At 43.2% G+C, this 13,829-nt stretch overlaps 2 protein-coding genes across 2 annotated transcripts in view; one reads left to right on the top strand and one right to left on the bottom strand.

Moving 5' to 3' along the window:
- serinc1 (serine incorporator 1) overlaps nt 1-1,792 on the top strand; it is a 5,793-nt gene extending 4,001 nt beyond the window's left edge. Inside the window, exons 8-10 of the mRNA XM_079646122.1 lie at nt 214-355; nt 450-671; nt 1,043-1,792. Coding sequence (XP_079502248.1) covers nt 214-355; nt 450-671; nt 1,043-1,181 — 503 coding nt within the window. The 3' untranslated portion in view covers nt 1,182-1,792. The remainder of the gene's footprint in view (nt 1-213; nt 356-449; nt 672-1,042) is intronic.
- A 515-nt stretch (nt 1,793-2,307) lies between these two features.
- On the bottom strand, nt 2,308-13,496 carry hsf2 (heat shock transcription factor 2). The gene is made up of 12 exons (XM_079646123.1): nt 13,300-13,496; nt 12,847-12,955; nt 12,342-12,469; nt 11,438-11,562; nt 11,239-11,314; nt 8,848-8,909; nt 8,299-8,377; nt 8,051-8,184; nt 7,354-7,602; nt 4,457-4,559; nt 4,071-4,128; nt 2,308-3,781 (listed from the first exon to the last, which is right to left on the bottom strand). Exons 1-12 carry the CDS (start codon nt 13,390-13,392, stop codon nt 3,459-3,461), a joined length of 1,539 nt encoding a protein of 512 aa, XP_079502249.1. The 5' UTR covers nt 13,393-13,496; the 3' UTR covers nt 2,308-3,458.
- Between the last annotated feature and the right edge of the window lie 333 nt (nt 13,497-13,829).

Below are 13,829 nucleotides of genomic sequence, written 5' to 3'. Positions count from 1 at the left end.
TGTGTGTGTGTGTGTGTGTGTGTGTGTGTGTGTGTGTGTGTGTGTGTGTGTGTGTGTGTGTGTGTGTGTGTGTGTGTGTGTGTGTGTGTGTGTGTGTGTGTGTGTGTGTGTGTGTGTGTGTGTGTGTGTGTGTGTGTGTGTGTGTGTGTGTGTGTGTGTGTGTGTGTGTGTGTGTCAGAGCAGGAAGTGAAAATATGTTGTTGTTGCTCACAGATAGGAAGTGTAACCCGAGCCTTCTGGGCATCATCGGATTGAACAGCACCAGCCCCGCGGGGCAGGGCCATGTGGTGCAGTGGTGGGACGCCCAGGGGATTGTGGGATTGATCCTTTTCCTCATGTGTGTCCTGTACTCCAGGTGAGGAGGTCCTTTTAGAGATCTTTCATAAAGTCCCACATTAGTGAACCTGTCTGTCCAGCTAACAGCTCCATGTCCGCCGTCTTGCCCTCAGTATCCGTAACTCGTCCAACGCCCAGGTGAACAAGCTGACCCTCGCCAGTGATGAGTCGGCCCTGATCGAGGAAGGGCCGCAGGCTGACAGCTTTGAGGAGGGGGGAGTGAACCGGGCTGTGGACAACGAGAAGGATGGAGTCACGTACTCCTACTCCTTCTTCCACTTCATGCTGTTCCTGGCCTCCCTCTACATCATGATGACGCTCACCAACTGGTACAGGTAGGTGTCCGCTCACTGACTGTAGAACTGACTGCTCATGCTTCCTTCAGTCTGTTAGATCAGGGCTTTCAAACTTATTTTAATCGTGGGCCACATTAGCATTTTAGTTGCTTTCAAAGGGGCGGTTGTAACTTTAAGACTACTATATATAAAATAATAGGTTTTAGTAATAACTTAAATAATATCCAAGCAAATATTTGATTTGATTTTGACACCTGTGTTCTAAATAAACATGTTCGTAGTTGTCATGGGTGAAGTCATGTTTATATTAGCGAGTTGCCCTCATGCGTTTCACATTTCTGCGTCTGGTTTAATCTTGTTGTATCGAGTTATGCTCTTTAAGTGAGTCATGTGATGTGTTTTCTCTGTAGTCCTGACTCTAACTACGAGGCCATGACCAGCAAGTGGCCCTCAGTGTGGGTGAAGATCTCCTCCAGCTGGATCTGCATCGCCCTCTATGTGTGGACGCTGGTGGCTCCTCTGGTTCTGGTCAACAGAGACTTTGACTGAAGCACCCACTGCACTGCCCCCCCCCCCCGAAACCCCCACCATGCCCTGCTTCAGTGTTAGTTCAGTAGGACAGTAGGTAGTCCAGCATGCATCAGTGCAGCTGGGGGTGCTCCTCTGCTGACCCACGCTCTGATGTACTGCTCCCCATGCTGTTGCCATTGTAAATAGTTTTCAGAGCTGCATGCGTTTCCTTTAAAGCTGATGTGACATTAACAGTAGCTGTAGTGTGTAACAGTGAACTCTGACTGCAGTATTACTAATGGGAATGCCACTACATGTAAACCAAGTTAGATGGTGGTGTGTATGAGCAGAACTCCAGCTGTGGATCACTGTAACTAACTTGCACCATGTGCAGTGTTGTGTGTCTGCAGCTTGCACAATCACAACAAAGGCATTCCTGCTTCGTGTTACATTTAGACTTTAAATGTAAAATGGTTGTTTGAAAAACTTTTCTAAGTTATTTGGTAGTGTTAGCATTAGCATGTAGTTTCTCATGTACCTAGCAGGCACATTGTGTGTGATTGTCTCACCTGTGCTTTTATCCTAATATAATTTTTCTCTTGACATGTAAAAGTATATTGTATGCAGTTTAATAAAACTGAGTAAGAGCAGTGTGTTTTATTTCTAAAAAGACCTGCATTGTTAGACCTGCAACAGAAAGAATAATGTCGAACTACCCTTACCACTGACAGAAGCTGAGTCTCGGCTAGGGATTACTTCTTCAGCAGTTCTATTTAAAAATCTTCATTGTGTCCTGTGAATTAATATTAGGAGGTAGGAATAGAAGCATACAAATCTGTGAAGAGTTGAACATTCTTACATATGAATGAAAGTATGCAGAAGTAGCAGCTGTTTCCCTATTGTGAATCCAGCAACATCCAGGCTGGAGAAGCTGCGTGTGTGTTTGTACCTTACTGTTAAGGAGACCAATAAGAAAGGGCTGCCGGTATGAGCAATCATCGGAAATGTGAAATTACATTTCTAAAGTAGTTTTTTCTTTTGAGCGTCACAACACTTTATGTTCGCAGGTGTACCAAGGTGGAGCAAATAGCTGGCAACGCAGAGGAAATCACACAATAAGTCTCCGCACATGGTTATAGAATAATACTAGAAGCAGGGACACATGTACATTGTAGCATTTGCTTTATTGTAATGGCACAATGAGACAGCTGGCGGGATGTGGGCGGGTCTCAGAGACATGGCCATGCAGTGAACTAGAAACAGTCTCTGCCATGTGAAGTATGGCTAGATAAGAAGGGCACTTCTATCAGTGAACAGCAGAGGAAACAGTACTACATGAGCGTACTGAGGGACACTATTTATTTACAGCTCTGAGATCAGCCCCCCCACTCTGTCTTTCTCACCTCAACTAATGGAACAGCGAGCTCGGAGGATATTTAGGAATTTCTTACTTTAAAATAAATGTTTACATGGTTGAAGCTGCTTCCTTATTTTGACAACCAGGACAGGTGTCGTCAAACTGAGAATAACAGATGAACTTACTACACAGAAAAGTTTACCCAAATAGTTTATTAGCCGTGTCTTTGTTGGACGGCATTAACTGGTTTATGTTCAGTCTTTATTTCGATTAGCTGTTATCCCAGTTCTGCAAAATGTTGCTGAGGTCCCGCAGCTTGGGCACGACACTATCTGAATATTTTTGGACAGAACGTAGCAAAAGATAAAAAACAATGTGAATAAATATATTTCAGAGTACAAACAAGGTCCAGCTTCTTTGCTGACCAGATGCTAAAGATACTGGAGCGGTGTCCTGTTCCCACAGGAGCCACACTTTTCAGAGCATTGCGTTGAAGAAAACACTGCTAATAATAAGTAGTGTTCATAGTACGGTAATAATAATGTATTTCACCGATGAACAAGTTGCAGCAATATTACACTGATGCTATAAGAAGCAGCCCTTGTTAATTCATATTTATTTATTCTTGTGGTTTTAGAGTTCACTGCAGTATTTTTAAGTAAGTCTATTGTCTGTGTTGTTAGTAAAATGTGTTGTTCGTAATGCACGGTAACAAAAAAAAAAAATAAGGTCAGCTGTACTAATTTTACTTAGTTTAGAATGTTTTTGTATTTTGAAACTACACTTCCCATCATGCTTTGGTAAATTATAATTATAACTTTTGATGGCAATGTCGCCTACTTCTGTAACTCAAATGTTATCTTCAATGCAAAATGTAAAAATGTGCACAGGGTACAAACTGCTGCTTGTCACGGTGGCCCCCAGGTGGAAGTGAGGGCCACTAAGGGTGTGGAGCCTGCTCACACTCTGTCCTGCAGAGCCTCCCCCTCCGCTGCAGCAGGACTCAGCTCACACAGGTAGAAGAGTGTCTCGGCGCTGGCCTCCGCCTCAGTCAGAGGCTCCAGGCGGATCAGGGAGCTGCGGGCCGTTGGCTTGGACTCCACACTGGAGTCCAGCAGCTCTAAGGGGGGCTCCACCCCCACACCAGCTGGGGGGCTGGAGGAGAGCTGAGGGCTGTTAAAGGAGGAGCTGCTGCTGCTGCTGACGTCCTGCTCTGCATGAGGGAGGCAGCCGTCCAGGAAGGCCAGTAGGGGGCATGATGTGTATTGGACCAGCTGCTTATCTGAACACAAGAACACAAGAGTCCAGTAAAACAAATCTGCCTGTGACCAAATTGAAACATCATCCTCCACGTATTTACTTCCTTTGAACCATTGTTATCACTCACACACACACACACACACACACACACACACACACACACACACACACACACACACACACACACACACACACACACACACACACACACACACACACACACACACACACACACACACACACACACACACACACACACACACACACACACACACACACACACACACACACACACACACACACACACACACCTATGTTTGCTTCCTCCGTCCTGCCTCTGTTGAGCTGTGTCGTGCTCGACAAACTCTCCTGAAAACACACACAGAGAAACAGGATTCACAAAGGGAACCATAAGATGAAAATGATTGAAGGACAGAAAACAACACGGACATGTGTCTTCATTGTTCACACAGTGCTCTAAAGTTTAGTAAAACAGTCAGTCTGTGACACTGACACATTAATATTAACCCTTTGAGTTATCTATTACCAAGCTACTTTTATATACTTATATATATAGGAAATATGTGAAAAGGGTCATATCGTCAACAGCGCGTACACAGTGCTTAAATTAAACCATTCAGAGATGTTGTTTGAAGTATATTTTCTGTGGTTTTGTTTGCAAGAGGTCTCAATTTACCTCGAGGGACTCAAAATCCACACCAAACTGTTTTCCATACAGCATGGCCTGGAAGTCCTCCAGACTGCAGTCGATGCTGTCCAGATAGTCCATCAGCTCCATCCTGAGGACACATTCACATTTACAACATCAGAGACTTCCTTTATTATACATTGGTTGCTAGTTTATTCAGATCCACAAGAACGAATGGTGAATTGAGAGGGAGGGAGGGTAGGGGATTGATTTGGGGGACATTTGTCCTTATAGTCATAGTTATGGTGGGAAAGAGGGCTGCAAAATCCTCACACTTGATATCGGATTAATGTTCTTGGGTTATCTAAAATTGTATCTATAGTGGAAAAGAAGACATCTGGACTGTGTGTAGTGCTGCGTACCTGGACTCACATTCAGGTTCAGGTCCGGACTTATAAGTCCGGACCTGAACCCAGGGTGAGGAGCTTGACGCTTGTGAACTATCAACAGGAAGGCGGGGGGAGCCTCGCTGCGGGGAAGCAGTGTGTGGACCTGTCAGCGCAACTTACATGATGCCGAATTTAACAAACACATTTAAATAATTGGTTTAAATGGCATAATAATAAGGCCGATCGTCCGTTCTGTGATTCTCCAGAACACACATGTTATGATATTAGGGTCATGCAGAGTGAGATGAGTTCGCTGTCCCTTTAAGAGAGAGAGAAAGAGGGGTGTGGCTTGTGCATATGTGTGTGGATGGTAGAGCGACAGTGAGGGAGTGTGTATGTTTCTGGAAGTGAAACGCAAAAGCAGAAAAACAGAGGTCTGTGATGTATTTTGTGAAACAGAAGAACAGCTAAATAAATGCAACGGCCTCCCAAGAAGAGCTCGCCTCTCTCCAGTCATTTAAGCTAAAGTGGGTTATTGAACCTGAAGCTTGTTGCTTCTGCCCTCCTCGACTACGGTCTGGGAGCCGACAGGAAAGTTCAACACACAGATGGCCAGTCCGCCCCCTTTGTAGCATATTATTTCAATGAGAGATGAGCAGATCACCACCGGGCTTTCAACTAAAGACACAGCCACGCAAAAACTGCGGCATTTGCACAGCTCCTTATGGGTACTGCAATTAGTGAAGTGTTTTCCTCTGTGGTGAAACGATCAGCACTGCACCGCGGAGGAAAGCGGCAGAAAGTCGCCTGGAGTTAAAGAGAGCGGGGCTGCGTTGCATGCATGGCTTCCTTCTGCAGGTAACGGGGAGACGCGCTCTGGCGGCGGTCTGCTTCAGGATCCGAAAATACAATTTAAATATTTTTGCACACTTATTCCTAGTGTGCCACTGGTTACGGTGCCGCGTGCCAGGGGTTGCCGACCCCTGCTATACGCATTACACTGTTACACACCTACTATACAGTGTACACTGTACTGACTGTACAGTCAGAGTGTACTGTACTGTCTGTACACTATGTATTTTCTACAACTCTACATGTGTACAGTACATACTACATACCTAGTGATGTACATACATACATACATACAATTTTGATACAAATGTCATACATAGTTAACTTAAGCATCTATCATCTGTCCACTATGTCTAAGCCAATCACATCGCTAGCTTCCCTTGACGTCACACAGATCTCGCGACCAGTTGCGATATTTTGCGAGACTTTGTGAGTTCAGTAATGGCCGCCATATCAGAAGCCGACACAATGTTTTTCATCTTTTCTCAGCGCAAATTTCTCGATCTATGGAAGGTTTTAGATGGTTTGAACAAAAAGGAGAATATACGTAAGTTAGACCCTCCAGAAAAACGCGATTCTGCGATCGCAGAATTTACCGCATAATCAGCAAAATGGCGCAGATTTTTAAAATGCCGCATATTTATCAAAAGGCCGCATAATCCCTGCATTTTTCCACACAAAGTCGCGCATCACAGAATGTAAACAACACTGTATAGAGTGAACGTGTGGAGCTCACACGATAGAGAAAAGACCAAGATGAAAAAATCTAATCCATCTCATTTACCTTCGAACATTTCTACTAAAGACTGGGCAAAAAGTGGGGGGAAACTATTCTGCACCCCGTGCAACTGTGTGTTGGAGCATGAGAGAAAATCGACGGTGACGACCCACTTTGATTCATTCAAACATTCGAAAATGCTTTCTGCTGCTGCGGACAAGAAAGCCAAACGACTCACGCTCACCAAGGCATCAACCTCCAAAACCCTTTCGAGGGCTACAAGAAACGAAGTGAGTAGCCTACAAGATTGAAGCTGGTCAGATAACGAACGAGTAAATGAAAACAGAATGAAGCGGAGAAGTATGTGTGTGTGTGTGTGGGGGGGGGGGGGTGTGTGAGATTAAAATAGCCCAATTGCTTTTACAATAAATAAAGATTGACTGTGTTTAATTGAATAGTAAAGGGGTTAAACGTTAGTGGCAGGTTGTGTGTGAGAGAGAATAAATAAGACAGCTCAATATTTAAAAAAATTGTTATTCTTTTTCCCCGTATATTTAGCATATTTCGCAACTTTCCGCATATTTCGCAACTTCCCACAATTTCACCGCATAAAATCCCATAAAAACCCCGCATATTTAATCGCATAATCAAGGATTTTAGCCCGCATAATCAAGGATTTTAGCCCGCATAATCAAGGATTTTTGCCCGCGTTTTTCTGGAGGGTCAAGTAAGTGCTAGTTTTTTTACAAGTCCAGTACCGGTTTGGCGTACCGGTACGCAGCACTAATTGTGTGTATTATTTCCTATTATATTCTTTTGTAATATGATGGCCTTGCTTTTCTCCTTTCTGAGTTTTAAGTCATTAACAGATTTATACAGTATTGTGTTGACTGTGCGCTATAACCTTGTTCCTTTTGCAAAGACCATTCTTCCGTTAAAATGATGAACACCTTAAAAATACATATGAAAGCAGAGGTTGCACTTGCTTGCCCAGCAGGTTGATGTTCTGTGAGATGGCGCCGCTCTCGTTCAGTATGGAGTCCATCATCTTGATGGGGTCCTCCAGGCTCAGGCTGCTCGCTTTGTTGAGCTGCAGGGCTCCGCTGGGGGCTCCGCTGCAGCCTGACGTGCTGCTCCTCTGACTGTTCTCTGCTGCCGAAGACACCCCCACCTCCGTTGGTCTGGGGCTGTGGTAGGCGCAGCTGTCCAGCTCCACCTCCACGATCTCTACATCCCTAATAGTTTCCACAGCATTTCAGTAACAAACTGGCTGCTGACATTTTAAGTTCAACTCCGTGTAGTTAGGATTTCCTCAACGCTATTGCATGTTAGACTCCTATTGAATCAGTAAATCAAACAAACCTTTATGTTAAGTAGTTTTTCTCAGAAACTCTTTCCCTGATGAAGTTTTGTTGAAGCCAACATGCTACTTCGGTGAGAATGTCACGGCATCATAAAAGTTGTATTCAATACAAAACTCAGCAAAATTCCTACATTAGTGTACTGATTTAACACATGTGTTGAATCAGTACAGAACAGAAGGAACATATTTAGCTCCTGGATGATCAATGCCAGAAGTGAATGCACATCTAGACTTACTAGGAGCAATCCAGTTTAACAACCTGCCATTTTGCTAGCCCCCCAAACCCTGCTGTCAGACATGTGGCAGTGTGAAGGTCTCACCCCGTCTCGTAGGCTCTGGGCGAGCCCTCTGTGATCTCAGCCGCCAGCTCAGCATCACTCTCAGTTAAGTCACAAATGATGACGTCATCCGATATGTCCGAGCTCTTCGAGCCATTCAAACTGTTGACGGACGACTAAACAGGACACAAAACCTTTCTTATAGAACATCACATATTCAATATCCTCCATGAAAGAAGTGAAACACTCACTGGTTCAGTACATTTATCTGTGGACTGCTTTTGACTGACCTGCTCCACACACACTTTGTCATCGTAGATCTGGTGAATGTATTTGGGCTTCTTTCCACTGCTGTTCATGAGAGGTGGCCTGTCAAAGGACACACACATGTCTTCAGAGAAGTTCATACACTGTTTCCTGCTTCATAATAAACACAGGGGCGAAATCAAGCCGTTAACACTCAAGAAAACACTGAGGACAGTCTGAGCTTTCTGAGCAGCTTCAGAACAGAAGGGCTCCAACCAAAAGGTTTTGATACCAAATTGTGTCTAATTAAGTTTAATGAAAGGAATTAAAAAATATGTTTAAGTGGTTAAAAATGGTTGGGCACTGTTCAGTCTACTAAATGGTATTAAGCTGAAACTAGCCTCAATGTCGAATAAGACACAATTGAGGTAGGGGAAGGTCAATATATTCTGCCATCATAATGTTCTTAGCCATTTTGCAATTTCACAGTTTATTTGAGATAATAATTCAATCATTTTATTCTCATTTGTAACTAGAATTCTTTGACACACTGCGGTGTTTTTTTTCCTTCAACATCTCCTTCCTTTCCTCACCTTTTGCGTTTTAGGTTCAGGATGCGGTTGTTCTGTACCAAGGTGACGATGAAGTGTATCAGCTGAAAGAAAACACATTTGCAGTTGCCAGTGATGATTAGAACACCTGCTTGTTGTAGGTGCATTAGATTTCCTTCTCTGAACAAATACATGTAATACCAAAAACATGTTAGCATGCTGTATAAAACATACATTTCTAATAGGGATGCTCCGATCGCCAATTTTGGTGCCGATCGCCGGAATCAGTATCGGCCGATACCGATCGCCAATTCGATCGAGTGGGAGGGGCCTAAATTGAAGATTTAAACATCACTTTAAATCTTCCATTTAAAGTGATGTTTAAAACTCAGTTAATGGGGCTCATTCACTGGCGCTTCCACAAACAACAATCAACTTATTTATTACATTCAAATGATGTACATTATTCAAGTTTACATTCACTTTCAGGGGTAGACATTAAGGGTAAAATGCCAATGGCCCCCCAGGCAGGTGGAATTGTATTATCACTGGCCCCACCATTGTAACCACTGGCCCGGAGCATTCGTCATCGACTAATAATGAAGAAAATTAACACATTTGTTGCAATAGTAATTTATGCTAACTACATTACGACTTGGACTACAACATTTGAATAATTAGTTCTTCCTCATTTTCCTCAATTGTTCATATTTGGTTTATTAAAATAATGATATTGTGGTCATTGTTAAAAAAATTCTGCTATTATTATGAGTATTATTATTTGTATAATGCGCTTTCTGCCTTCCTGTCATTAGGAGTTAGAAATGTAATGGCTATGTAGTAGATTTGATTAGACCCTTCATTATCCTAAACTGCTGGGACATTTGTTTCCCTATAGCCAATACCTTTATATTCTCTACTCTTCACTTAATTGTCAGCATAGGTCGGCAATGAGCCAACAGAAGACCTTGTTTATATTGGCATCATATTGAGAGGTGCAGCCAGTGACGCGTCATAAAACCAGGAAGTAAGCCGCTGGTTCCCTCGACAAAAAAGCAATGGGATTTCTCCACAAGGTTTTGGAAAATAGCTGGAAATAAGGTCTGCGGAAAACAAACCTGTTTGATAAATGCACGTTTTTTTCAGCCGGATAATCTCCACATGTCTACCCTACTTTTATAATTTTCGAATCATAAATCTAGTCGATAGATTATAAAAGGGTTTTAGGACGCGTCACTGCACCACTAGAAGCCAACTACACCGATCAAGCTGGCTGAAACTTTCTCTCCCTCTTCTTCTCATGCTCCCTGTCACTCTCCTTTGTGACTTTCTTTTATTTGAAGATAGTTTTTTGCCCGGCTACCGCTGGTATTAAAAACATTTTGGCGAATGGTTAGGTGGCGCGACAGTCTGTAGTGAAGGAGCGCGCTCCCGCAGTTTGCTTTTCACCCAACAACGACAAGCGACTCACGAAACGCTATGTTGTAGCGTTGATAAACGAAACAATTTAACTAAATTGCTAGTCAAAATACCAATACCACAGGAAACATTTTTTTAAACAATATTTTTAGTGGCCCGAGCGGGCAAGTGGAAAGTACATTATGCTGGCCCGGGGCGTCTAAATAATGCTTTCGGGCCAGCGGGCCATTTATAATGTCGAGCCCTGACTTTGGATAAGAACACGGGAGAGATGAGCGGAAGCGCTCTCTTTTCCTCTCTCCCTCACCCTCTCTCCCGGCCCGTCCACACAGCGGCTTTGGAAAAAGCTTGGAGGTGGGCGTGTCTGAAGAAGCTTCCAACGCCGCTGTCTGGACGGGCCGTCCCTCTCCTGACAGCCTGTCAGTATCTCATGCAGCTCACTGATCCAGTAATGAGTGACCCGACAGTGATAATAAATATATGTATAACTAGTTTAGCTAGTTCCAGAGGTAGATAAAATAGCTAAGTGTGTTAAGTCTAACTCTAGTGTGTTTTGCTCGGCTCACCGGTCCGGCGGATGGAGCTGCAGGATTTCTGCTTCACACACGTTGCATCCCGCTATTTTACTGTCTTTTTCGGACACCTTAAAATACTGCCAGACCGGTGAAGCCATTGTGGCGAGCTTGTTTTGGTGTCATTTTGTAAAAGCACAGAGAAAGTGTCATGCATTTTACGTCATGCGATCGGCATGTTTAGAGAGCACCGATCGATCGGTAGAGAGTGAGTATCGGCCGATCTCGATCGGAGCATCCCTAGTTTCTAATATCATCTCCAAGCTACTCATACTTTAACACTGCCTTAATCAGAACATACTGCTGCTGGAGTTTCAGAACACAGAGCTATACCATAGCTCTGTGTTCGCTGTAACATGGTCACAGGAGAAACATGTTACATGGTGTAACATGGTTCTCCTGTGAAGGATGAAACATTGACTGGAAATAAGTAAGTGTTCACCTTTTTGATGAGCTGCTGTTGGTGGGCATGTATCTTTCTCAGATCTGCGATCTCCCTCCACAGAGCTTCATTCTCCCTATACAACACAACACTTCAGTTTCATCCACGTTAAGTGCTACCGCAGCTTAATTCTGATGTTAAATAAATGACAATATTCAGAGCTGAAGCAGGAATGAGCTGCACAGAGCTTCACTCTCACCTTTTGAGTGTTGCCAGCCTGAGGTCGATGCTCTCCTGCTCGCTGTGGACACTGTGAACACTCGCCAAGATTTTGGTCAGGTCTTCCTGTCGGATCTTGTTGTCTTCTGGCCGAGTGTTGGAAACCTGTAAGACAGCAGTTATATTCAGGCATGCACCGATGCATCGGCCAATGTTCGCCATACTTACTGCCGTCGGCACATCGGTAAAAAAAGGTGACATTCGCTAATGGTTATACATTTTGCTGGGCTGTGTGTGACTTAGCACTGTAGAAGAGGACTTGTCATTATCTACAGTCTGACTAAGAGTGATCTGCAGAATCTTTAATGTCATTGGTGGTGCAGTTCTCTCCCCGCTCTACGCAGACACCTGAGAACTGAGAGTCCTTTGTCCAAGGCAAACAAACAAAAACTCATTTTGTAAAAAGAAATTGTTCATTTGGCTGTGAATGCATCAATTGACTGCAGTCACGTGACCTCCACCGCTGAGGGAAATATGTGTGTTGACATGAAAAGTGAGCAGGGCCTCTGTTCATCTGTATTTTCCAACTAAAAGCTTGTTCGCTATATTTTCGATTAAACAACTCATTAGAATGAATGTCAATGTAATGTTATTAAATGTGTCTTTAACTGGTAATAATGGATTATGACTATAATTATATATATATAAATAATTATAGTCTTCTCATTGAGCAGATAGGAGTTTAGCAGGCTCAAGGAATGTTTGCTCATTCAGTTAGTTTGATGATGGCTCTTTTTTTTTAAATAAAAAATATGTATTTGTAAAAACGGAAAATAAACCAACATAAAAAGAAACAGCAAAATACCGGCTGGGTACTTGACATGGGCGCATCCCTAGTTACAATCAAATGTACACAATAACAATCAAACAAGTGAGTTAGTGACCTTCCTCTTGATGTTCTCCAGCAGGCTGTCCTGGCCATGTTTGAAGTGGGGGTGCTGAAACTCCACCGGACCGTCTCTCTCCTGTTTCACAATGCCTGTGTCAATGTGCATCACTTTGCGAAATCCATCTGCGCGCACACATAAACAGAGTGGGGGTAAATAAATATATATATATAAACATTGAAATGTGTTGAGGTATTTGGGTACTCCCATGATAATGTAGAGCAGTTTTCATGGGACTCTTTTATTGTCTTTTACTTGGTCTCCCAGATGCTTTTTGTTTACAAATAAAATAACAAAGTTTAGTATATTGCAACATTACAACCAAAACTGGTCTGACTTTCAACAATAACGGCAAGTGCTTTGAAGCGCCTGGAATTACATGGTCAAATGTATTATCTGTATGTACGTAGTCATTAGACTTCTCCTTCAGGTACTACATTCACAGGATCATCTAAAAACAGACACTTCTGTCTAGTTGCTTTGCAAATGATTAAAGACTTACACATGTTCAGCTGCCTGATGAAGCTGGCCATGTTGTTGTGCTTGAAGAACTTGGGGAGGATCTCCTTAGCAAAATGCTGCTCGTCCAACACCAGAAAACTGTTGCCCTCCTACACACACACACACACACACACACACACACACACACACACACACACACACACACACACACACACACACACACACACACACACACACACACACACACACACACACACACACACACACACACACACACACACACACACACACACACACACACACACACACACACACACACACACACATATTGACTCCGTATGCTAGCTGCCCATCAGAAAAGGTTAGCAGTATATGTTAGCTTCAGCAAGAGCCCATTGTTATCAGCGTGGTGTTTGAGATGCTACATCTGGGCTAACCTCAGTGGCTAGCTAACATTAGCTTTAACAGCTAGCTGCTAGCGGTTGGTCGTTACCTGACTCCAGCAGATAAACTCGTTGGTGTCTGCATCCTCCACCAGCGTCCACAGCTTGGTGAGGAAAGCAGGGACGTTAGAGTTGTGTTTCATCTCGTTAATCTAGCACACAGCCCCAGAGAAGCTGCTCAGCCTGTGCCTTCACAAAACAAGGACGTCGAAAGATGACAACTTCCGGTGCTCGCGAACACGAGCTGATTCGTCGAAACGTTTTTGACGTGAAACTCTGTACTGGAAGCCCAATCAGACCAAAAGAGAAAACATCATAATAATCATTATTCATATTAACCTGATATTAACACGTCCTGTTATAATGAATCAGGAGGACTTTATTTACTGTTTTTCACCAACCTTAATAATATGTTCAAAATGTTGATGTAATTTTACTTGAGTATTTACTATTTTATTCTTATACCACAGTACAATTCAGAGGTAAATGGAGCACTTTTACTCCACTACATGTATTTAATACCTTTAGTTACTTTATAGATGTGGATGAATGATGGGAAATATAATCAAGTGTTGAATCA

This window comes from Notothenia rossii (genome assembly GCF_949606895.1).
Source record: "Notothenia rossii genome assembly, chromosome: 8".
Classification (NCBI taxonomy): domain Eukaryota; kingdom Metazoa; phylum Chordata; class Actinopteri; order Perciformes; family Nototheniidae; genus Notothenia; species Notothenia rossii.
This window is presented reverse-complemented; position numbering and strand designations above follow the sequence as displayed.